Genomic DNA, 22400 nt, shown 5'->3' with positions numbered 1-22400 from the left:
GTTCGATGCCGCGCTTTCACCAAATGGCAGATAATGAAACAGCTGTTTCCACGAGTATGAGGACATCTAACGGAACGCGCGCGCAATCGCGCCAGCAACAGCAGGAGAGAAGAATGGAAGTCGTGAGGGTCGAGAGCCGATCGTATCTGCAGTAGTAGGCAGACCGTTCAAGGAATCGACTAAGAAACCATGGCTGCAGGTTGTTGTGGAACGAAAAAGCAAAAGCTGAACAATTCGTCAAGTGTTCCTTGTAACGGTTCGATATTACAAAATGGCATACAATTAAGAAACAGTGTAATAGTAAAGCCTGAGATGGGCTTCTTTTGCTTCGATGTTCTTTATTGCCAATTACATCAACTCGACCCTCCAAAACCGCCCAACTTTAGCAACGAAGCATTGTAAGTAATAATATTCACTGTCGTTGTATTTACTTTTTAAAATTTTCTATTCTTTCTTTCATATTACCGTCTCTTTCTCTTATATAGCATATCTTTGTCTTATATGCCTACGTATCAGCTGCTCTCTCTTTTCTGTTCAAATGTTGTGTTCGTGTGCCTTCGCCTTCCTTGAGTTTCTTTGTTACAATGTTGATGCATCCAAACAACGAAATACGAGTTTAATTATAAGAATTTATCGCCTACGTAAAGTTCAATGTTGGTTTTCACTTCCGAAATATATTATTTATTATTTATTTATATTCATGATACTGTTTACATAAAAATAAAAATCATTTATTGCGTATATGTATGTATATGTATCTATAGGATCTTTTATAAAAATTTAATTTTCTACATATTTATTCCTTTTTCTGTTTATTATTATACAGAATCAAGTTTTTATCTCGTAAAGAAAATATATTTTCTTAGATTATCAACTTCATCCATATAACCATGATATATTTTGCCTAAAAGTATCCTTATTTATAAATAATATAAAAAGACAACATATATCTGTATGCATTGTGTATTTTATAGCCCATTATTTGTGACATGGACTATCGGAAAAGATATGAGGTTAAGAGGTTGCATTGGAACATTTAATGCAATGCAGTTACATGCTGGACTTAGAGAATATGCAACAACTAGGTAAAATTTTTTATTTTTAATTTAGATAAAATATTGCTTTATGTTTTTAAAAATATGTGGAACTTTTTAAAGTGCATTCAAAGATTCACGCTTTAATCCTATCACACGGGATGAATTACCGCGTTTACATGTAAGTGTTTCAATTCTGAGACATTTTGAAGATGGTGTTGATTATTTAGACTGGGAAGTAGGTGTCCATGGAATTCGTATAGAATTCCATAATGAGAAGGGTAATAAACGAACTGCTACCTATTTACCTGATGTTGCAACAGAGCAAGGTTTGTAATTTACTTATATTTCATTACCTTTGGTAAATACTTTTATCACAGACTATAATTCTGTATTATACTACACAATATAAAATTCTATGCTACAAACATTAGATATTTTGAAAAGCACAGTTTATTGTGTTTAGGATGGGACCAGATACAAACAATAGATTCATTGCTGCATAAAGGAGGTTACAAAGGGTTGGTCACTCCAGATATTAGACGTAGTGTGAAATTAACAAGATATCAAAGCGAGAAGGTTACCGTAAGCTATCAAGATTATATGACACATTGGCATAGCCGAAGATGCTAGCAGCTGGCTTGGGGTCCTAGTCAAGGACCCCAATTGCCACCAAATTCTGTTGCAGTTCATTATAACACTAATACGTCTCACACCTCCCATTTACTATACAATAACACTCAATACAATTCTTATATGGCCAGTCAGGAACATGGATTAGTAATGACACAACGTAATCATCCTGCATTCATTCATCCTCTTCCAATACCCCCTATTTCTCCCGTTATGTTACCTATATGGGATTACTCATCATTTTGGTGGGATCAAACAAGTTCATCTTATCCTCCATCACATTCTCATCTTCATCCTCCACCCCGTGTTCATCGTTTGTCACCACAAGAAACTGCTGATCGTGGAATTCGTAAACGAAAATGACATTGGAGGCGACTATTGTTTGCAATCTTTCATTGTTTAAAATGGTGCCTACTGTACTTTGTATGTTTCTGCATACACAGTTTCCCCCTTATGATACCACATAGTCCTCCTTGAGGACAATAGCATTTTATGTATGATGGCACTGTCTTTTTTCGTTATCTCAGATGACGTAATTAATATCATTATTTATCTAATAATTGGTATAATCGTAAACTATATACGCATATACGACAAGTGCATTAACTTTTAACTTTAATATTTATAATCATTGATAAAACTATATGTCAAATATTCAGATTTTAAAACATATATTATATAATTGCCTATTCTCATGTATTTTAATGCGTTCATAAGTTAAACAACACGATTCAGTTCATAGAATAAATATTTTAAGATTAAGAAATAGATTATACATAATGTGCAATTAGCTTTGCCATCATACTTACTGTGTCCATTTGTATTTATGTCTGCAGTATACGAGTGATATGAATAACTTTATAGCACAGTGATGCTGCCTGCAATTCACTGCCTGCTTCACAAGGTTTAATGTACAAATTCACGCGAAAATGTTTCTATTATCCATATATTATAAAAAATATAGAATATCATTTTTAGATAAATACATAAGTGAAGATTGAAAAACATTAGATTTTCTATTGATAATATTTCTTCTAACAATGTTCTATTAATTCATACATAGTATATAGTTATTATATTCTGCATAACTTTTGTATTATTATTTACCGAAAGTTATCGGAAATTCACATAGATGGTTAAATTAATATAAATTAGATAATTATCTAAAACTATATGTTACATTCTCTTAAATTAATCATATGCAAAGAAAGTTATTAACTTCCTTATCGTTATTTTCTCATGACTGTGTCATGAATAATATATATGTAAGTACTAATTTTTAACTTACTAATTTAAATTTCATTGTATTAATGGCATACATAAATTTTGCTTTAATATGTGCAAATACTTACATTAATGCACTGAAATTTTTAAAAGTGAAAGCCTTTAATAACGTCTAATTTTTTATTAACAATATGGACTTTTATATTTTTATTTCTTTTTTTTATACCATTGATACATTGAAATTTATTAATTCTAGTTATATTATAGTCCAGCGTATTATTACAGCAAAGGATCATACTACTGAATACATAAATATGTAATTCTTTGTGAATAATCATAACTAAGATTAGTCATAATCAACTAAATTAATAGTAGATACCTATTTGAAAATTATTATTAATTTTACGAAATTTAGATAATACTCTTAAAAAAATAGCAATGTAATAAAAATGATAGAATGGGACCTCTACTGTAAATAAGCAATGGACTGCATTATGACTATTAAAATGCGTTAATAATAGTTGTATTATAGTTGTAGATGAAGATGTGACGATCTCATTGTGATTTTAATATTGTGTGACTCATAAAACACAAATAGAGTTGCTATTGCTTTCTGTAACATACTTATCTTATTACTTTGTTTTTCTTGAAACAACTTATTATTATATCATGTTAAAATGATTCGATGAAGCAAATATTTGGTGACTTTGAGGTACAGTAAAATGTGTTCTTCCACGTGTTGATATTTTCACTTTTTTTATTTACTAACCTTCACTTAACTACTTCTATACACTGCCAAGTTATTAATTGCTGCTTTTATTATTATATATATCAAAGCCCTTGTTAACAGATACAAGTGGAGCAAAACTTGATTTTGTTAATTATAATATAATTATTTTAATTAAAATATATAATATACTTGGGTTTTCTTGGTATAAGCATTTGTTTAGTATAGTTTTATTATTCATTGTTTATATATATATATACACACACATATACTCAGCATTATGTGATGTCTAATTAACTGCCATTTATATACTTAAGTAATGTCCAGTATTTGAAAACTAATTGCATGTGCTTGATTTGTGACAATAGAACATTTCAAGTCCTTAGTTAAAAATAAAGTATTCAGAGTGAATAAATTTAATATTTTAAGTTTAAAGTGTATAACAAAAATTAGTAATGAAATAAAAGAGATTAACATGTTTAAGGGATGAAAACATCATGAAATAAATATACATCTTTTTATATTTATATTGAACTAATGTTTCTACATTGATGTAGAATAATATAGAACATACATTATTGTATAGGAGATATAACTTTGTTGTTTTTATGCACATAATAAATTTTTCATGTACAAGTAACTGAAATCATTTTTCTCTTAAAATTGATTTAGATAATAAAGTTAAGCGGTAATATACATTATATAATTACAAGAGTACTTGCAATTACAACTAAAAAGATTTAATATTTTATGCTGTTGCTCACTTAAAAAAAGCACATTATTCTATGACTTCAAATGTATTTTAATGGACAAAATATGTATTGTGCCTAATGAAGAGGATTTCTGTTAAATAATTTATACATAATAATATGTATCTACATAGATTCATAAAAAATGAAAAGTCCACAATTGAATGAATATAAAGAAAAGTTATAATAATTTATTATATAATTGGAACAAATGAATAAAAATTTTATATTATCAAATTTGATTACACTATTGTAATTGTTATTAATATCCCTATTCTGTTATATATGTCGGAGATGAAAGGACACCGGAGCCTTCCCCTGAAACTTCGGGAAAATCCGTAAAATCGTAATTAAAGTTTACAGTTGTAATTAAACAATTTGCCGTCATTCTGCCCAATGGTACTTGTTTGCGATTTGTGATAATAAACTTGGGCTCAAGGCGACCATCAGGCGCCGAACGTAGCCGCGGTCAACGGGACGGGCGCTCCGTCTAACAAAGGTGCGGAGTGATGTTATGACCTTCATTAAAGGAAATACCCATAGAGGTACCTGACAGTAAAATATGCCAACGGTTCCTTCGGACAATGAATACCTGATGTTGAGGCACGTACATAGCACAAGTCCAGTTAGCCCGAGGACCCGCTATAAAACCTGGGTTTTTTCGGCAATTAGGATTTGTGCAAACAGACAGGCAGCTTTTGTCCCAAATCGACCAATCGACAGTGACGTCGATCCGAGGATCTTGTGTACTTAGACACCCCACCATAGTTTGGCCTCGGTAGCGTCATTGGGACGAAAATTCATTCTTTCTTGAGATCTCATCGACGAAGGGAGTAGCGCCTTACGACGAGTGAGTAGTACACGTTTGAGTTAGAGCAAGTATATCTATCCTCCAGTTGACCGTGGATTCGTTATCGAACCTAAGACCATTTTCACTAGTGTTGCGAGTGCCTAATCACCGCTGTTGATTGTCGAATCGGTAGTGTTCATACTCGTAGTATCAGGCCGTATCTTCGTTATAACGCAACGTTGGCCAACTCCAAGGGAGGTCTATCAAACGCCCACAACCCTGTTCCTGACTCTTCTCCGACATATATATACTTAATTTGTATGTACTACAACATTTTATATTCTTTAACTGCTCAAAATTGTTTGAAATTATGATTAAATTTATAGCTACGAAACAATTAGTACGTTTATGTATGTATTTAAAAGAAGGATAACATTCATTAGGAACGTACTCCATAATTAATGATAAAATAAGTTTCGTTCAATTAATGCATAAATGTACTTATTAATTATATTTAAATATCCAAAATATATAAATTGATGGTTATTCATGTATTTTTGAAATTTTAACTAAAACAATAATATGCATTCTGGTATTAGAGAAACATTCAGTAGAAAAATAGCGGGCAATGAAACAGCTGTTTTTTTGCGTGATGAGACATCTAGCGGAACGCGTGCAATATAATCTCATATGCAATAGCAACAGCAACAGCAACGAATGAATAAGATGCATGATACGGAACCGATCGCATCTATCGTACTTAGAAGAGTTAACTAAGAAACCATGGCAGCTGGTTGTTGTGGAACGAAAAAGCAAAAGTTGAATGATTCTACAAGTATACCACGTAATAATACCGTAAGTTTACAAAATGGTATTCGTATACGGAACTCTATAATAGTTCAGCCTGAGATGGGCTTTTATTGTTTCGATGTCCTTTACTGCCAACTGCACCAACTTGACCCACCAAAACCACCCAACTTCAGTAACGAAGCTTTGTGAGTATTTGTTATTGATATTCCCATTCAGCTACTTTCTTGTTTGCTATTTTTAATAGTTCAATCTTTTATGATCTTAAATTTGAAAATACGTTTCTTCCAATATGATATTTTTGATATTTTATTTATGATTTATCTTCTGATTGTCTCATTACATGTATTTACATTTCGTGTTTATAGCTGTATCCGAAGGTTATAATTTTTATTTTATGAATATGATATTGCAAATATGTCTCAAATATTGTTAACACAATCTTTGTATTCAAATAGTTTTTATTCAATCGAAAATAAGAAAAATCATTGAACATATTTTATTTTTATTATTTTGTGACCTATGAAATACTTGAAAATGTTCGGTAAAAATAGATATAAGTAGTAACTATGTAGATAAAATTACATGCATAAATATTTGAATTAGGATTTTTGAAAGACTTGTGCTTTTTGATTTCATATCATTTTTCAATTTCAGTTAGATGAGAATTTTGTATTCAAATTTTAATATATTTGATCAAAATTAATATTAATATATTAATATTTATTAATATTTTTATATTAAAGCCCTTTATTTGTAACATGGACCACGGGTAAAGATATGAGATTAAGGGGTTGTATTGGTACATTCAATGCAATGCAATTGCATGCTGGATTAAGGGAATATGCTACTACTAGGTAGTATTTTATATTAAATATAATACCAATATAAAAAACATTTTATATATGTTTATAGTGTATTTTTTTTTATAGTGCTTTCAAGGATTCACGGTTTAATCCTATCACATTAGAAGAACTTCCACGATTACATGTAAGTGTTTCTATACTCCGACATTTTGAAGATGGAGCAGATTATCTAGACTGGATAATAGGAGTTCATGGAATTCGTATAGAATTCCATAATGAAAAAGGCAATAAACGAACTGCTACATATTTGCCAGATGTAGCAATAGAGCAAGGTTTGTATTTTCATTTTATAAATTTGAATTTGTATCCTTAAGAGAATTTTGTAAACAATTGTTCTATAATACGAAGCAACATATATTAATGAATTAATAGCTTATTTAATGATTAAATTATGTTTAAGTTACGGTTATGTGTAATGGTACTTGTAGAATTTTACAAAGTCAAAATTTTATTAATCTAGGATGGAGCCAAATTGAAACAATAGACTCTTTGCTACATAAAGGAGGCTATAAAGGATTAGTTACTCCTGATATTAGACGTAGTCTGAAATTAACTCGATACCAGAGTGAGAAAGTGACTGTGAGTTATCAAGATTATTTGACACATTGGCAAGGTCGAAGATGCTAGCAACTGCCCTGGGGTTCTCTCAAAGGACCCCCCATTTATCATATATCTGGCAACATTTGTTATCTAAATACAGATACATTTAATTGTTGTCTACAATATATTAATTATCAATGCAATAATATAATGGCCAGTCAACAAGCATTCATTATAATAGAAGTTAATTATTTTTCATATACACAATTGTGTTCAATATCTATTAATTTTATCGTCTTATCCTTACAAAATCATCTTTCATTTCTATATATATATGTACAACTTTTTTATTTATCATTATATCATAATCATTATCACAAATGTCTTCCTGTAAAAGCTATGGAATACATAAATATGGTACTAAAAGCAGTTCAACTTAATCTTTTGATATTTCCAGTCTTGTGGTTTAATTCATAAGAAAATGTTTGTTAACAAAGATAATAGAATCCTGAGTATGATGGCCTTATCCTTTCTAAATCATTATTTACAAAATACTAAATGTAGTAAAAATAATATTAATGTTCAAGCTAAATACAGTTGGAAATCTTTTTCAAACTGTTCTATATTTAATATAAATATATTTTCATTTAGCTCATATAAAATATTGTTTATTTCATTTTTTTGTCCATAATATCTCTCTTTTATTGTGACATTTCCTAATTAATAGTTGAAAAATAAATGTACTTAATGTGTTTACTCTTGCCATCATACTAACATCTGCATTTCTGATTGTAGTCCAAAAAATTGTGATATTCAAACGAAATTAATATATTTCACTATTAGTAATATATTTGAGAAAGTAAACATGGATGTCTGGTATGTATAATTGTAAGCATTAATAGCTTTTTTTAAACATTAAATATTAAATATACTTTTTCTTATATAAAAAATAAAGAATTGTTAAATATAATACTGAAAAATTTTTGGAATTAATATTTTATATTACTTTTTTGTATAGAAATATATATAATATCGTGTACATATAAGTGTATTTTTACTTATAAAGATATAAATTTATTCAAGCACAAAAATCATTCATGTGTATTGTTTCAGTAATTTGTTGTTTGAATACTGAAACAAAATGAAAAGTTGTGCTCTATAATTAATGAAACTATAATATACTTTTTATAATACACAAAATGTTATAATGTTCCAAATAAAATTTTAACAAATATCATATTTTATAACAGACCCATTTTTTAAAACTGTTTTTTAATTTATGAAGTTATTCAGGATAATTAACTGAATCTGTTCATTGTCCAAGATTTATAATATGATCACATATTTTTTTCTAAACTTATAAAATTATTATTTTTTTAAGATGTTACATTTAGATAAAGACAATTCATGTTTAAGATCATACTATAATTACAATGCACCTGTAATTGATTTATAGAAATGGATAATCAATAATAGACTTTTTGTGATATATACAGTCTAATTTAATACTTAAATAAATAATTAAATTCTACTAAAATTTGTTATACATTTTGTAAATGAATAAGTTTTATAAAATTATTCCATACAGACTGATTAATTATACGAATTAATTTATTGCTCTTAACGTTTTACTATACAATACATTTAGTATCATTAAGGAAGTGAGTTTTTATCTGACAGTTTAGTATCCTGTATAAAATATAAGAACAAATATGTAAATATGTTATGTACATATAGACATATATGCATACATATATTAACATATACTAAGTAATACGTATATAACTATACCTTTCTATTTTCTATGTATTTATGAATCTTTAATATAGTATTTGTTATGTTTTCCATTGATGTTGCTTGCGAGTAGGTCACTGTGCTAGTTACAACCATATTACAGAGGAATAAAAATGATAAGGCTCTAGCTTGAGGTCTGACAACATTCCACCAGAATTTCAGAAGTTCGTTTACTTCATATATATATGGAATTCTATATCCTATACTTCCAGCAATCTATAAGAAATTGTCTAGATGTAAAAGGTCGATTAATTACAATATAAAAAATAAAGGAATACAAAAATGTTACAGCAAGATTTATTGTTGGAGCTACTATTAAGGAATATAGTAATGCATTACTCTCAAGGAATGCAGATGCTCTCAATTCTTGACACGTTATACAATTAGGTCGAAATAATAGCAGATTTTCTGTAATAAACTGAAAATAACAATTGTTACTTTGTTATGTATTATTATTATTATAAATTAATTTATTGCTATTCTTTTCTATTGTAAGAAGATTTAATGATTTTTATATATTTTAACATACAGATTTATGACAAAAATATGCAGAAAGTGCTGATCCTGTTGATATAAATAGCATAGTAAATGTCCAACCATGATGACGTAATTTTAATTTTTGTCTAAACATTGAATTAATTACTGTCCCGTTAATACCAGCCATCCCTGCTATTATAAAATCTCCATATTTTAAAGACCAACTTAAAAAAGTGATACAATATTATTAGAATTTTTGTATTACAAATAATGAATTAACTTGAACAAACTTATTAATGTTATATCTTTATAATGTTAACAAAAAATGTATGAATTATGTGACAAAATAAGGTTACGTACACTTCACGTTGCGGTTTCCATTCATTAATTAACTTAAACCGATTTTTGATAATCTGGGAATTACTTAACGTATAATCTGAGGACAGTGTTATCATTTTTCAATTTCTTAGATCTTATTCTAAACGTCTACCTACACTTTCCCCTTAACACCATGTAATATATTGTATATATTTTTAACGTATAATACGACGAGTTTTATTCTTTCAACATTACCTACTCGACATAGAATACATATTATGTGAATCTTTCTACAGATTATGGTTTTATTCTTCACCGTAAGATGTCACTGTTCGAAGCCTTTTCAGCTTGCGACACATACTGGAAGTTTATACAGGTGCAATTACAAACTTTAAACATACCGTCGATATTTAAATAACTTCTATTATTAATATTAAAATAATACATTCTCTGAAATGAATCTCTTTCTCATTCTAATAAAAATATCGTCCTTAAGTATCCGATATGAATATTTCCGAAAATTATATGTGTACGTCCGCCGGTGCAATCGTAGGGGTTGCTTTCACGGGGGAGTGTGTCACGAGACGACCTGACGTCACGTATGGTGCGATCGACCAATCGGAGGTGGCGTTCTCACGACTAGTTAGTTTTCCGACTGCTAGAATAAGCGCGACGCCATATTGCCCGTGGCCGAGTGGTGGCGGCCTGTGTTTATATCCGTTTCGTTTTACCACGTTTCGACGGGCCACCGGGAGGTCTCGCGAGTGACGTGCCGAGCCGTGTATATGCCCGTCTACGCCACCCGTGAAACAGGTCGTCGATTCGCGTGACAATAGTGAACCGTGCGCGATCGTGGAGTATCGAAGTGACACACCGTTCTTTGTGTTACTCTCTTTCCCATTTCTTCACCCTTCCGTAAAGTAGTGCCGTTTACGCTTCTTTGTCGACGTTCACCCTTTATCCATAGCCTTGTGTTCTGACGTATACGTGCACCAGGATTTAGTTGTCATCAAACGAGATGCCAGTTCGTAAGCAAGGTGGTAAGCTCTCTTATTCTATCGAAACAAAAGCCACCCTCTGAACACGTCGATTCGAAGTAAAATCCAGAATCGTCCAATGGGAGGGGCGATACGTATGGGTCACTCAGTCAGCTGTCATCTGACTGTCAGTTGCATGCCTCTTTAATCGCTGCTTTCTCTCTTTCTCTTTCTCTCTTTCACTGGCATCGGGTTATCGAGTTTCACGTGCTTTTCAACGAAATGCGAGAGAGAACGCGTGACCTATTCGCAAATGGTTTAATCGTCGATACCGTGGGTGAAAAAGACTTCGCCAACTCGTTGTTATTGTTAGTTTTTTCAGGCCGTGCGCGAGTTGCGCACGACGCTCGACCTTGAATTACATAGTTAATCGAGAGAGGTCGCATGTTTACGGGAACGCAAAATTACGTTTGGTGTAATCGCGCGTGATTATTAAAGGGATGATTAATGATCATGATAACTTGTTGGAGTTTCGACCACGTGCAGTGTTACTTGGTTCGTGGTGCTCGCGTCGTTTCTATTTCTTTTACGAACGCGGTGTCGTACCAGGAGGTCATTATTAAAGCTAATTCAAATCCCTTAATTAAGTAATTCCTGTAATTTCATTTTATCCATTTCTTTCATTTGATCGTTTTTTTCGTTCCTTTAATCGTAGTTCGTGTTAACTACAGTTAGGTTGCGTTTGTTAAACGGTTAAGTTAAATTATCGAAAATATGGAAAGGATCGATAGGTCGAAGTATCGAGTACGGGATCTTCGTCTCCTCGATGTAGGCCAGTATAGTAGAATATGTTGCAATAATCACACGGCTGTTAGTTGTCGGTGCTTGGACATGGTCCAAGAAAACGCAATAATTTCAGCTCTGGCGAGACTCTTTTGCCGCGATTATGTGACGAGACAGATAGGACATAGGCTTTGTTGGCCGTATCACGTGTATTCTCTAGAAATTTCCCTTCCTTTTATTCTACCTTCCTTTACGATCGGTTTCAATGCGTTTATTTTACCTCCCAATAAAGTCACTTTTTATCTTAATAAACTGTTCGTGACAGCTGATGCGAGTGACCCTTGGCTTTTACTGATTTTCTTTGAGACATTTTAAATTATGAATGTTTACCTTGTAAATTTTGTAATGGAATAATAATAGTATTCTTTTATCTGTATTTTCCGTTTTCTTATTGCATTAACTGCTTGATTGTTAACAATTATTTAGTGTATAATTTAGTGATATTATTTTGATTAGGAGTTTGATTTCTTTCACAAATTGAATAAACTTGTCTGTTTTATTTCTATTGAAGCGGTCCTTGAGATGTGGGTTGATTCTATAGTGATCATGATATAGATGTTTAAAGATCAGGTAACTAAACTAAACTAAAGATCATAGTAAACTATCAAAAACAACTTTCTTTTGTCAACAATAGCCTTTACTACAGAGCATATAACGCTGCAACTAAGTAATCTAAAGATAATTGTCCATCATTCGCTAATCTCCTCAAATCTTCTCAAATTCTAACAAACATATTACAATATTATAAATAGTATTGCATAGATAATTGATTTTTTAATTAAAAACATTGGTATTTAATTAAGTATCCTTATGCACCATCTTTTTTGAGCCGTTGGTGCCCATACAACTTTCACTACGCGGAAGATCAACGACATTTTCCACAACCTCTCTCATTAGGTTTCTGCCTATTTATCGTCACTTCTTAGGCTCCGACGCCATAAACTGGTGTCAATAGCACTTGATTTATGGACGGGTTTCCATCTAGGGTCAGAGCAAATGGAGAGGATTTAGTACTAATCGATAACTTAGCCGCAACTTCGTTCAACTATTCGAAGAACTTTTGTTTTATAAATAACGTGCGTTATTGCGTGCAATAAATTACAAAACGACATCGTAAAATGTGTCGGGTTCCATGCTTTTGGTGTTGGATTGGGAAAGAACTTGGTGTTTGAACGAAACGATCCGGTCTCGCATAAAGAAACGTAACGAGAATCTGATAGAGTTGGAAGAGGACTTCCCCTAATCCTGACTGCTCGTTGACCTCTTATAGAGATACGATGAAAACGAGTACTCTTTAGTAGTAGCACGTGCCAGCAAGCGGCGTCTCTCTCTATGTATGTCTTACCGATCGATAGGAAGAATTTCAGTAGCGCGTACAAGTAGTTCATACTTCTGAAACATAATTTTTTCGCGTCGATGTGATACCTATCGATTGTATCGATGTAATTATTCTTTAAACATCGGCTATATCATGTTCTTTTTTCGATATTTTCGATTACCTTAAAAGAACGAAAGAACGCATGAAAATATAGCGGCGAAAGAAACACTACGGCGTTTAAAAATTCTTGATAGACGAATTAAAATGCAGTTTTGCATTGATCTATCACGATGTCTTGATCATTTCATTTAATGTTTCTCGGTCTATTGTTGGTACTATCGTTTCTATATACGCTGTTACCAAATTTCCCTTATTCAGATTTAGATTCTTAGATTTAGTGTGTATTAGGAAAAGAAAAAATATTGCTCGCGAACTTAAAAACGCGGATTACACGACTACGAAATACATATATACATAGGTAAAACACGAAGAGGATCGGTTCCACATCTTCCAAAGATTGTACGCGAGGAACGAAATCGATTGTCCAACTCACTAAGTGCTTCTTTATAATCCTATTAGCGAAAAAAGATCTATATCGATCGTTCGAATTCGGGTCGTTTCAAACGTCTCACCACTTTCTGTTTTTAATTCCAACAGTCCCATTTACGAGGTGATATTATATAATTTGCGATTGGTCTTTAGGCATTTGAATTTCTTGTTTCGGAGATATACTCATAGCGTTTTCCGCGACTATGGTTTGCTATCCTTGCCTTCGGTGGAAAAATGTCTTGTGTAGTTAATTACGCGGGCCCGGTTGTAAAACATCCTGGTCGATACATCGTGTTGAATGGCCGTAATTAAATTTATCCCTAATTATCTCTATTTCGAGGTTATTTAGACATCGTCGCGCTTCGTTACCATCTCACCACGGTTTCATAAGCGCCGGTTCACTCGCCCTTTGAGCTACTACGGCAGTGAATGAAAAAAAATGAATTTTTTTTTGTACTTCTTTCCGCTTCTTTCCGCCAGGCCCGTAAGGCGATACGCGCGCGCGACACCGAGCCAACCAACGACGCCGATAGTTTTCAATTTCTGCGGTGCAGGCGCTTCGTAGGCAAAGACGAGGACAGAGTCAAGGATGGTTTATGGGTCGGTGATTCGCTTAGCCCGGCAACTCGCGAAGCTTTTATGCATGCCGATGTATGTACATTTTATATTCCTCGGCGGTGTTTCTACGTCGTAAAGCCGCGTCTCCAACGGCGCAATGTTTTGTTGGTGAATGCGCTGAAAACCTCGAAAAAGGGTGGATTTTAATGGTATGTCGGCCACGAAGGGTCCGTCGGTTCACTTTGCCGCCCTTTATCGAAAAAAGACCGTGAAAGAAAGTTGCAACGCGTTTGAAGACAAATAAGCGCGCTAGCTTTTATACCAGTTGCACGACTCTAAACAGGGCACCGTGGTAAAAGTGGTTGATTCGTGAAAGGCACGAAATCTGTTTCTTGTTCCTTTCGATTAATTCTGCATACGCGCTCGTTGCTTTATTATGGCTGCCTTTGTTGCGTAGAGAAGTAGTTGTTAGCCTGTCACGTTGACTTACGTTTATGAAGAAATGTTTCACGAAAATGTTATTGTAATATTTACATATTAATTATTTACGTTCAAGTATATTAAATTTCGTGTTACTTAATAATACTTCCATATGATTACAAAATAATTTGATATTATAAAAATGAAACTTATAGAATACGATAAATGAACGCTTTATTAGAAAGTAAGGATAGTATATTTCAATAATTTCTATAGCCACATCATGATGTTAGTATTCCTGAAAGTATACCTTGAACAATTCTTGGAGGCACTAGACTACTATTGTAGTCGTATAAACTCTAGAACTTCAAACTGATCATGATTACGATAACAGAGGAGATAAACGCGCCCTAAAGCGCATATGTTTGAATATCGTAGGATCGCGTTTGATACGAAATATTTCATCCCATGATTCCATATATGTGCGATTAACTATTTACATCGGTATAATTTTTAGAGAATTATTTACAATTTCCATTGGTACTCTGATCATTGATAATACAGCATATTATAATATCATAAAAGTACAATAAATGCTGGAATTTTGTAAACGACAGTCTTTCTCCTCTACTTTTAATTTGTTGTCTCATAGCTGCCGAATGTATGAGCGTGATTTCTAACCCGTAAATTCGCAAGGAGTTATACTGTATGTGCACATAAGCGTGACGTATGCGGAACGCAGACGATATAGGACGAAATGGGAGACAGCGTGGCTGATAATGACAGCAATGAATGGTAAGTGGGCCGAGGGCTTATGTACTTAGACGCGCTCACCGGTTTGCAGAAATCGGCTACATATTTAACTGTGTCTCGTAACTTTGTGATATTGGCGTTCTATATGGCGTATTATATCTTCCGATTGAGATATAGTTCCACAAACGATTCCTTTTCGATTAGTTTGAAAAAATCCATCGTCTCAAACGATGTAATATTCAGTTTTAATTTCGTTAAAATTTCTTATAATTTCATATTATTTGTATCGCGTGAGCATAAAATCAAAAATTCCGTTTGATTATTTAATGAACATTTCACCCCTAGCGAAGTCATGAATTACCAGTGCCTATATGCATGGACTCGAACGTGTTAAACATGTTCAATAATTCAAAACTCCATTTAGATTTAGAGAGCTGCGAGTTTCCTTTTTATTACAGTTCCTTCGAGATAAAACACGACGAACTTCGAATCGATAAGAACAGGAAAAAACTTCGTTTTTTCTCTCTCTTTCAAAAAGGAAAAGGAAATAACAAGGTCGCGTATGCAATCAATGGGGGAAGAAGGTCGAACAATCGCGTTCAGGTTAGCAGATCGTTGGCAATCGTCGATAATGAATCCGTCCAGACAGTGTAGACAATGCTCAGGATTAAAATATGCTGGAAAGCGAAGCGTAGCGTAGGGATGACGTTAAATTGGATTCTGGTAGCTTTAGGAATATCTATTCACGGCTGCACCTACACGCCGTCTGGGAAAGTTCCAGCGAAACAATTCGGTGGCTTCCGTTTGGTATAGAGTTCACAGGTATTTCACGGTATTGGTTTCTGCCGTAAATCCGTTGACTTAAGGTTAACCAAGATCGTTAATGTTAGTTTGTATCCATATCGCTCAGCTGGATTCTTCGTCCTTTCGGATTCTCTCATTGTCTAAGGTTTTACTTGTTTACTTTTTTACATAAAGGCGGAAGTCATCAAATGCTGTCTTTTAAAACGATTTCTCCTCTTGAAAAAAGAAAAGTTTCAACGAAATAAAATCCAAAATGATACGGTGTTTTACATATTTATATGTTTAATATATTACTAGATTCCTTGTTACTATTAAATGTAAATCTGTTACTATTTTAAACGAAATATACAAGAAATATTTATCTCATTTTAAAATTTGCAAATAATTATATCTTTTAGTGAAAATAATTTTTATCCAATAATTAATTACAATATTGCCAATTCATTACTGAAGCATTAAACGAAATCTCTGTCGAATATCATAAGTTCATCCCTCCGATCTATTTTCGTTCTTGCGTATTTCTATTTCAGTGTCAGTTTAAAGAAGATAGGTATAGCCAACCAGTTAAATTATTTGATATTCGAGTACGATTTATTTTCATCACCAACGTCAAGTTCACGAGTCTCGTTTGCCTTATTCCTTAGGAATCCCTCGATCCTTGGGAATCTATTTATTCGTGCAAAGTTATTATTTTGTTATTTGTCCGATATCGGTACGAATGATTTACGTATAAGCTTTCTAATCACGAAATCGCGATCGAGTTTTGTAATTTAATTGCATGGTAATTTTCGTGCTTGCTAGATTGTTCCTGCTGATATCCGCGGTTCAGCTTCCTCTGTGGTCCCATTGTTCCAATCCACTCTGATTTCATTTTACATCAGCGTGTGGTCGAGTATGCAGTCGGTTTCATCATACTCTGACTAGCATCAGTCACAGCATTTCTATCTTTGGACGTATCTTATCAATTAACGTGAAAACAGATACAAATAGTAGCCAATTCGCTACGTTAGCGTTGTTCAGCTCTGCTTCAACGCACATAAATCATTCAGAGCTTAACTGAATGCGCAATGGCCCAGTAGGAAAGTTTCCTGATACTAATTTCGACAAAGAATTTTGTTAATGATTACGAGTGATAGACGGCTGAAAAATCGTAGAATGCGAATAGTATGTTTATGAACGTAAAGTATAGTATAGAACTACGCTATATTTTGCTCCACAAAAGTATTTGAACACATACCATAGAAAACTTTTAAGTCCATATTGTAGATATTACGTAAAACATATTGAAATTTCATTAACGCTGTAATGACAAAAGATCGCCATGACTGTATAGGTAAAATTTGAAACCAATCTGAAAATGTATTAAGTGTATAAATGTATTAATTAAACATATTACGTCGAGTTTCATAACGGTATTAATGACATCAAACCATTCCGTGTAGCGTACATATATTCATAAAAGATATCTCTATAAGTGTAAACACTATAACGCATAGGTTTATAAGCATCTATAAGCATCTTATCATGAGCATATAATTAACGAGTAACGTGGTCTCTTCGTTATTGAGCGATAAGATTTCACAATTTGGCATGGTATATATTGCTCATGTACGTTGAAACATCTGAAATACGTGGAATGAAGTAGCACGTTCGATGATTCTATGAACGCTAATGGTCAGCGTATTTGCTAGCGAGAAAGGGGATCCACGGCGATTATTCTCGATTAATATCGGTACAGATTCTCGGGAAGTTGATAGAATTATTCATGTTGCAGGAATTACACGTGCAATGGTGTGGCCGTAAACCTAATTGTGTCCTGGAGAATGTACATACAAATGTGGGTGCGTTCACAGGCAGTGAATTTCAATTGTTAACAAGCTACTTTACCTGAGAATTCTCGTTTGCTGCATGCGTACTCTCGGTATCAATAAAATTTCCTGGCTAATTATGTCTTTTTGATGACGTTCGCTTCTCGTCTTATCAAAATAATTTTTTTTACTAGTTAAGGTTGAGCAGTTGTTATTAAAGTGGTTATATATTAAGAGTAATTATTAAGAAGGTTTAAAATTAGGAGGAAGAATAAGTATATAACACTGAAAAAGAATAAGTCGTCAAGTTCGTCAAACTGATCGAGTTTCATCCTTAAGCGATGTACTTGGCGTTGATGAGCAAGTCGTTGTTGCCAACTAATATCGATAGATCGTGTTTGGCGAACACCAGGTTGGGCGTTCGTGACGTCGCGTGCTATCAATTCGTGTGTTGAAATCACTCATCCTTCTTTAGACTGTGCCGCTCACATGTGCTTACAAAAATGGAAAGTAAATGCCGCTTTTAAATATTTAAAATTATCTCACGAAGACTGTGAAGCGTCCTTAGTTCTTCTCCCGTTTAGCAAATTTAGATTGGCACACAGCGGACGATGATTAGAAGAAATTTTTGGAGGAATTATTGTACGTTAATATTTCATCAATCTCTGCTCAATGGTTTAATAATACGTTGGTTGATATATACAATACTTTCGCATTTTGGCACGGCTCAGCTATGGAAGAGACGAATATATGCGTAATATCGAAAGATGCACACTCTCGTGGTATTACGTGTGCGTTATTACGCAAGTTACACGTGGACAAATATTAATTCGCGTATGCATATTTATACAATATATTTGACTAGCTCGCATGGGAATTTTATGCAATACGTCTGCAGAAGGGAGGATTGAAATTAAATTCCACCTGATTTTCAGCACCGCCATATAATAACTTGCTTATTGCCAGTTGCAGAAATTTGAGAGCGGCACTGGTGGAAGAGATCTTTACGCTCGATTGAGAATCGTGAAGTTACAGTGCATAATAGAACCGAGAAATTCTATATATAGAAATTCAAACAATTTCTCACTAGATCTTCATTAGAAAAATGTTTATTAATAAATTTCCCTCATTACCGTTAAAATTACATATGACGAATTATCATAATTTAAATATGCATTCCAATACTCATGGAATTTATCGATCTGGACAAGCACCTGGTTCATCGCACGACTAAAGTATTTATATACATAATATATAAAACACTAAACCGGATATGTGAGTCTATAAATGTTGCCTGCATGTGGGGCACACGGAGGGCCGTTCACACGTGTAGATATATCTTTACAGGCGACACACAGTGTAGCGAACTATCCACACACAGGAACCAACATTAAATGTATACGCATACGGACACATAGAAAGATGCTGCGTATAGACATGATTCTTCTAATGTGGAGCGTCGCCGAGAATGTTAAATTTAGGGTATGTACGAGCAGTCGATTCTCGAATGGTGCCCACGCATGTTGCAGGTGCGTCTGTCGAACGGTTCGAAATTGTTTTTTCAACAAAACAAAGATTCCGAGCTGTCAGTATTTTCCGTGTTTCATTTGGTAGTTATTTGAACCGGTTCTCCGCCGAATTATCGACATTGACATCGGTAGCGAGCTCGCGAAAATCGTAACCCGTTCATGAATAATTTTCCGTGTCACGTGTCATCGAACCGCCACCACGTGCAGAGGCGTGACAATACAAATAAATAGGAAGCGTGTTGGCGAAGCGCCAGCGCGCGCCATTGTGGACTCTGAAATTGGAAATATATATCTCAATCGAGGTGGATAATGGCGAAAATGATCGAATGATCTTTTGCAAAATATATCCTGGAACTTGTATTAGAAAACATGTACGTGTGATAGGCTAAATAAAATTGTGTGAAGTGTCGATAAACAAATAAGTTGAAAATCGAAGTATAACATGGAAACTTTGTGATACGACGAAGTCTATGGAGGCTATTGCTTCATCAAGCCAGCATTTCAGCGAACTCTATTAGATAATTTATTTTCGAAGAATAAAAATATGTAAAATATGCAACGAAGATATCGCTAAAAACGAACAAAGAAAGGAGATTATAATTGTTGGTAACAGATCGAGGACTAAGCTGGATGGAAGTATTTCGCTGATGTGGTAAATGTTTCGAGTTCTGTGTGATGACACAACACGAGTATGTGAGAAATGTAACTGCTGTCTATGTATTATATATCGTCTATACGTATGACGATATCTGGGCTGTCTCGTGTTGAGATTTTTTTCAGACGTGTCTCGTTGACTCCGTTTCGCATCTACGGTCGATAATCTCTCCACTTCTCTTTTGCTACTTTTCCAACTTGTCCAATTTTTTAACGAGCTCACAACATTCGGGAATTGCGTACAAAATTGTGTTGTATAGCGTTTGAGAGGATATTATCACAGTAGCTCCTTTTATAATAAGTACAATTTTATAGAGAATTTTTTTTCGACATTGTTAAAGTGCAATTGAAGTTGGAGAAGCTGTTACGAGAAAGAAAGTGTTGCCATTCGATATCTATATAATTAACGAACTGTACGATTCTGTTGAAAGATTGCGAATCTGAAAGGATCGTCCTCGAAAATTTACAATATACAACTTTAATATTACAATTGAATATGTGGTTGCCGGTAATATCTATTCTATGGACCATTGTGAATCTGGTGCAGCGCAAACTCGTAATGAAAAGTGTGATGTATTCTACGTTAAATGGGACAGCAGGTAAATAGAAATTTGCACTATGCTTTGGAAGCTTGTAGAAATACTTTTTATAAAGACTCTATCCTAAATAATTAATCAATCGTTCACATATTTCATTTAATAAGATAGAAAAAAGAAGCTACCACCACCAACTACAATAATCTGTAGCAGAAAAGTATCGATTATTCTCTCGCAAAGATTTACGAGTATTTCAGACATGTGAAATTACGTTTTACTGGGTTAGGTATCAATGCAAGTAGTCAGGCGATTTCTATTGTCATTTCTCTGTTCACTCATGATTTATGTGATTCAGAGTAATGTCGTATCAGAAGGTCTGGAATTTGTTTCTCTACGGATTGCAACCGCAATTCCAAATACCGAACTAGCTAATTAATTAGCAAATAACTGAATTGTTGGAATACCTTTCGTGACTCATTGCTACTACAGTAATGTTTTGCTAACAGCAAAAAATATTCAAATGTATGGAAGTCGAGATAATTAAAGATTATTAATCTATGTGATAATCTATACATATATAATTAACGAAGTAGTTACATATTTTTCGCGTTGATGTTATAAAGATCGAGTAAAAAAAGACGATGATACGATGTTGTTACTTTAATTGGACATCGAAATTGATTTTTTTACCATGAGTCCGTTCGACGTTGTTACATTCTGTGTAAAAGTATTAACACCAAATAGCTGTGCACATTCATTCTTGCCCTTATACTTTTGCACGCGTCTCCCTTTTTCGGTAACTATTTCCGTCACCTGAGGTTTTTGGATGGCGTAAGCGGATGAATCTTGTCGTCTTGTGTCAAATATTTGAGACAGGGTAAGGATGAAGACAATTTCTGCTTAGTAATTTCCTCTGCACCACACGTAGATACACTAATCCTCAAATAAAGCTATGATAGTCTGCTGCGGATCATTCCAAGTTTGTGGAGTCAGTTACAACTTATCCCGAGAACGATTAATGAGCGCCTGTAGAAAACACTATAAGTGTAAAAATTGAAAAATTTTGATTTCTTATTGGAAAATGTTTTACATACCAATGAGAGTACTGCAGTATAGAATTGAAGTCAAATTTCACTTTCTAAATGGTTATTAATAATATGAGAAGATGGCGTCACAACGTTGTCTGTATAGAGGAAAATGTAAGCGCTAATAAACATTAGTCGATCGTTTCTTGGCTTTTGTGTATGCCATCTACTCAAATGAATGAACATCGATTTTTCTTTGTAACTAAGAGGTGGCACGGGTTTTTTCTTCGGGCATACGAGGTTTTTCTTCATGAATTTGGATTATATTATGCATAAGGTTTCTTTTCCTTCTAAAAAAACTTGTTTCTTGAAGTGTATTCTATGAGCATTTTCAATTGGACTTGAATCATCTCAAAGCCGGAGAACCTTGTTTTCCATGAGCTGTATGATCTTTGAGGTAGAAGGATTCGTCGTGGGTTATTCCAAAATTCTGCCATCATCACATAATTATACCTCTGAGCTTCACAACCATGCCGGGTTTGACAAGTTCGATATCACAAAACTCCAATCTCGTCTTCGAGCGGATCTCTTTGGCACTGACCTTATGGAACTTAAAGTCTTAAGATTATGAAGTGGTCCAAGATGGACTTCTAGATGAACTCATGGA

At 33.5% G+C, this 22400-nt stretch overlaps 4 protein-coding genes and 2 long non-coding RNA genes across 14 annotated transcripts in view; 3 read left to right on the top strand and 3 right to left on the bottom strand.

The window, feature by feature from the left end:
* Window positions 1-82: 82 nt before the first annotated feature.
* Window positions 83-3634, top strand: LOC126871105 (nuclear protein AMMECR1-like). The gene is made up of 4 exons (XM_050629545.1): window positions 83-398; window positions 975-1085; window positions 1158-1363; window positions 1501-3634. The coding sequence occupies exons 1-4, from the start codon at window positions 190-192 to the stop codon at window positions 1665-1667; spliced, it is 693 nt and encodes a 230-aa protein (XP_050485502.1). The 5' UTR covers window positions 83-189; the 3' UTR covers window positions 1668-3634.
* Window positions 3635-4538: 904 nt separating this feature from the next.
* On the bottom strand, window positions 4539-5580 carry LOC126871107 (uncharacterized). Its single transcript, XR_007691524.1, has 2 exons — window positions 5360-5580; window positions 4539-5287 (listed from the first exon to the last, which is right to left on the bottom strand). It is a non-coding gene; the product is annotated as an uncharacterized LOC126871107 (long non-coding RNA).
* Window positions 5581-5775: 195 nt separating this feature from the next.
* LOC126871103 (AMMECR1-like protein) lies at window positions 5776-8409 on the top strand. Its single transcript, XM_050629544.1, has 4 exons — window positions 5776-6152; window positions 6711-6821; window positions 6897-7102; window positions 7291-8409. The coding sequence occupies exons 1-4, from the start codon at window positions 5941-5943 to the stop codon at window positions 7455-7457; spliced, it is 696 nt and encodes a 231-aa protein (XP_050485501.1). The 5' UTR covers window positions 5776-5940; the 3' UTR covers window positions 7458-8409.
* A 439-nt stretch (window positions 8410-8848) lies between these two features.
* Window positions 8849-10235, bottom strand: LOC126871106 (uncharacterized). Its single transcript, XM_050629546.1, has 5 exons — window positions 10002-10235; window positions 9694-9865; window positions 9454-9582; window positions 9162-9380; window positions 8849-9059 (listed from the first exon to the last, which is right to left on the bottom strand). The coding sequence occupies exons 1-5, from the start codon at window positions 10094-10096 to the stop codon at window positions 9024-9026; spliced, it is 651 nt and encodes a 216-aa protein (XP_050485503.1). The 5' UTR covers window positions 10097-10235; the 3' UTR covers window positions 8849-9023.
* A 377-nt stretch (window positions 10236-10612) lies between these two features.
* LOC126871101 (disks large 1 tumor suppressor protein) overlaps window positions 10613-22400 on the top strand; it is a 529262-nt gene continuing 517474 nt past the window's right edge. For 2 of the 9 annotated variants that reach the window (XM_050629536.1, XM_050629531.1), the window contains exon 1: window positions 10613-10996. In XM_050629536.1, the coding sequence (XP_050485493.1) occupies window positions 10978-10996 (19 nt within the window). In that variant the 5' untranslated portion in view covers window positions 10613-10977. Of the gene's footprint in view, window positions 11000-15388; window positions 15420-19481; window positions 19519-20300; window positions 20772-22400 lie in introns of those variants that run through there. The other 7 variants (XM_050629535.1, XM_050629528.1, XM_050629537.1 and 4 more) reach the window with 6 other exon arrangements.
* LOC126871110 (uncharacterized) lies at window positions 16440-18696 on the bottom strand. The gene is made up of 3 exons (XR_007691528.1): window positions 18069-18696; window positions 17419-17997; window positions 16440-17321 (listed from the first exon to the last, which is right to left on the bottom strand). It is a non-coding gene; the product is annotated as an uncharacterized LOC126871110 (long non-coding RNA).

Source organism: Bombus huntii, chromosome 11 (assembly GCF_024542735.1).
Source record: "Bombus huntii isolate Logan2020A chromosome 11, iyBomHunt1.1, whole genome shotgun sequence".
NCBI classification, from domain to species: Eukaryota; Metazoa; Arthropoda; class Insecta; order Hymenoptera; family Apidae; genus Bombus; species Bombus huntii.
The sequence above is the reverse complement of the archived record's forward strand: the minus strand, read 5'-3'. Positions and strand labels throughout refer to the sequence as shown.

Bases quoted from the DNA above. Each gene is read 5' to 3' on its own strand.
- LOC126871106 (XM_050629546.1), bottom strand. From the start codon at position 10,096: ATGATAACACTGTCCTCAGATTATACGTTAAGTAATTCCCAGATTATC. The intron at 9,583-9,693 runs GTATGTTAAAAT...TGTTATTTTCAG, and splicing joins CATATTTTTGTCATAAATCT to TTTATTACAGAAAATCTGCT. The intron at 9,381-9,453 runs GTAACATTTTTG...AATTTCTTATAG, and splicing joins CTCCAACAATAAATCTTGCT to ATTGCTGGAAGTATAGGATA.
- LOC126871103 (XM_050629544.1), top strand. From the start codon at position 5,941: ATGGCAGCTGGTTGTTGTGGAACGAAAAAGCAAAAGTTGAATGATTCT. The intron at 6,153-6,710 runs GTGAGTATTTGT...TTTATATTAAAG, and splicing joins AACTTCAGTAACGAAGCTTT to CCCTTTATTTGTAACATGGA. The intron at 7,103-7,290 runs GTTTGTATTTTC...TTATTAATCTAG, and splicing joins AGATGTAGCAATAGAGCAAG to GATGGAGCCAAATTGAAACA.
- LOC126871105 (XM_050629545.1), top strand. From the start codon at position 190: ATGGCTGCAGGTTGTTGTGGAACGAAAAAGCAAAAGCTGAACAATTCG. The intron at 1,086-1,157 runs GTAAAATTTTTT...AACTTTTTAAAG, and splicing joins AGAGAATATGCAACAACTAG to TGCATTCAAAGATTCACGCT. The intron at 1,364-1,500 runs GTTTGTAATTTA...TATTGTGTTTAG, and splicing joins TGATGTTGCAACAGAGCAAG to GATGGGACCAGATACAAACA.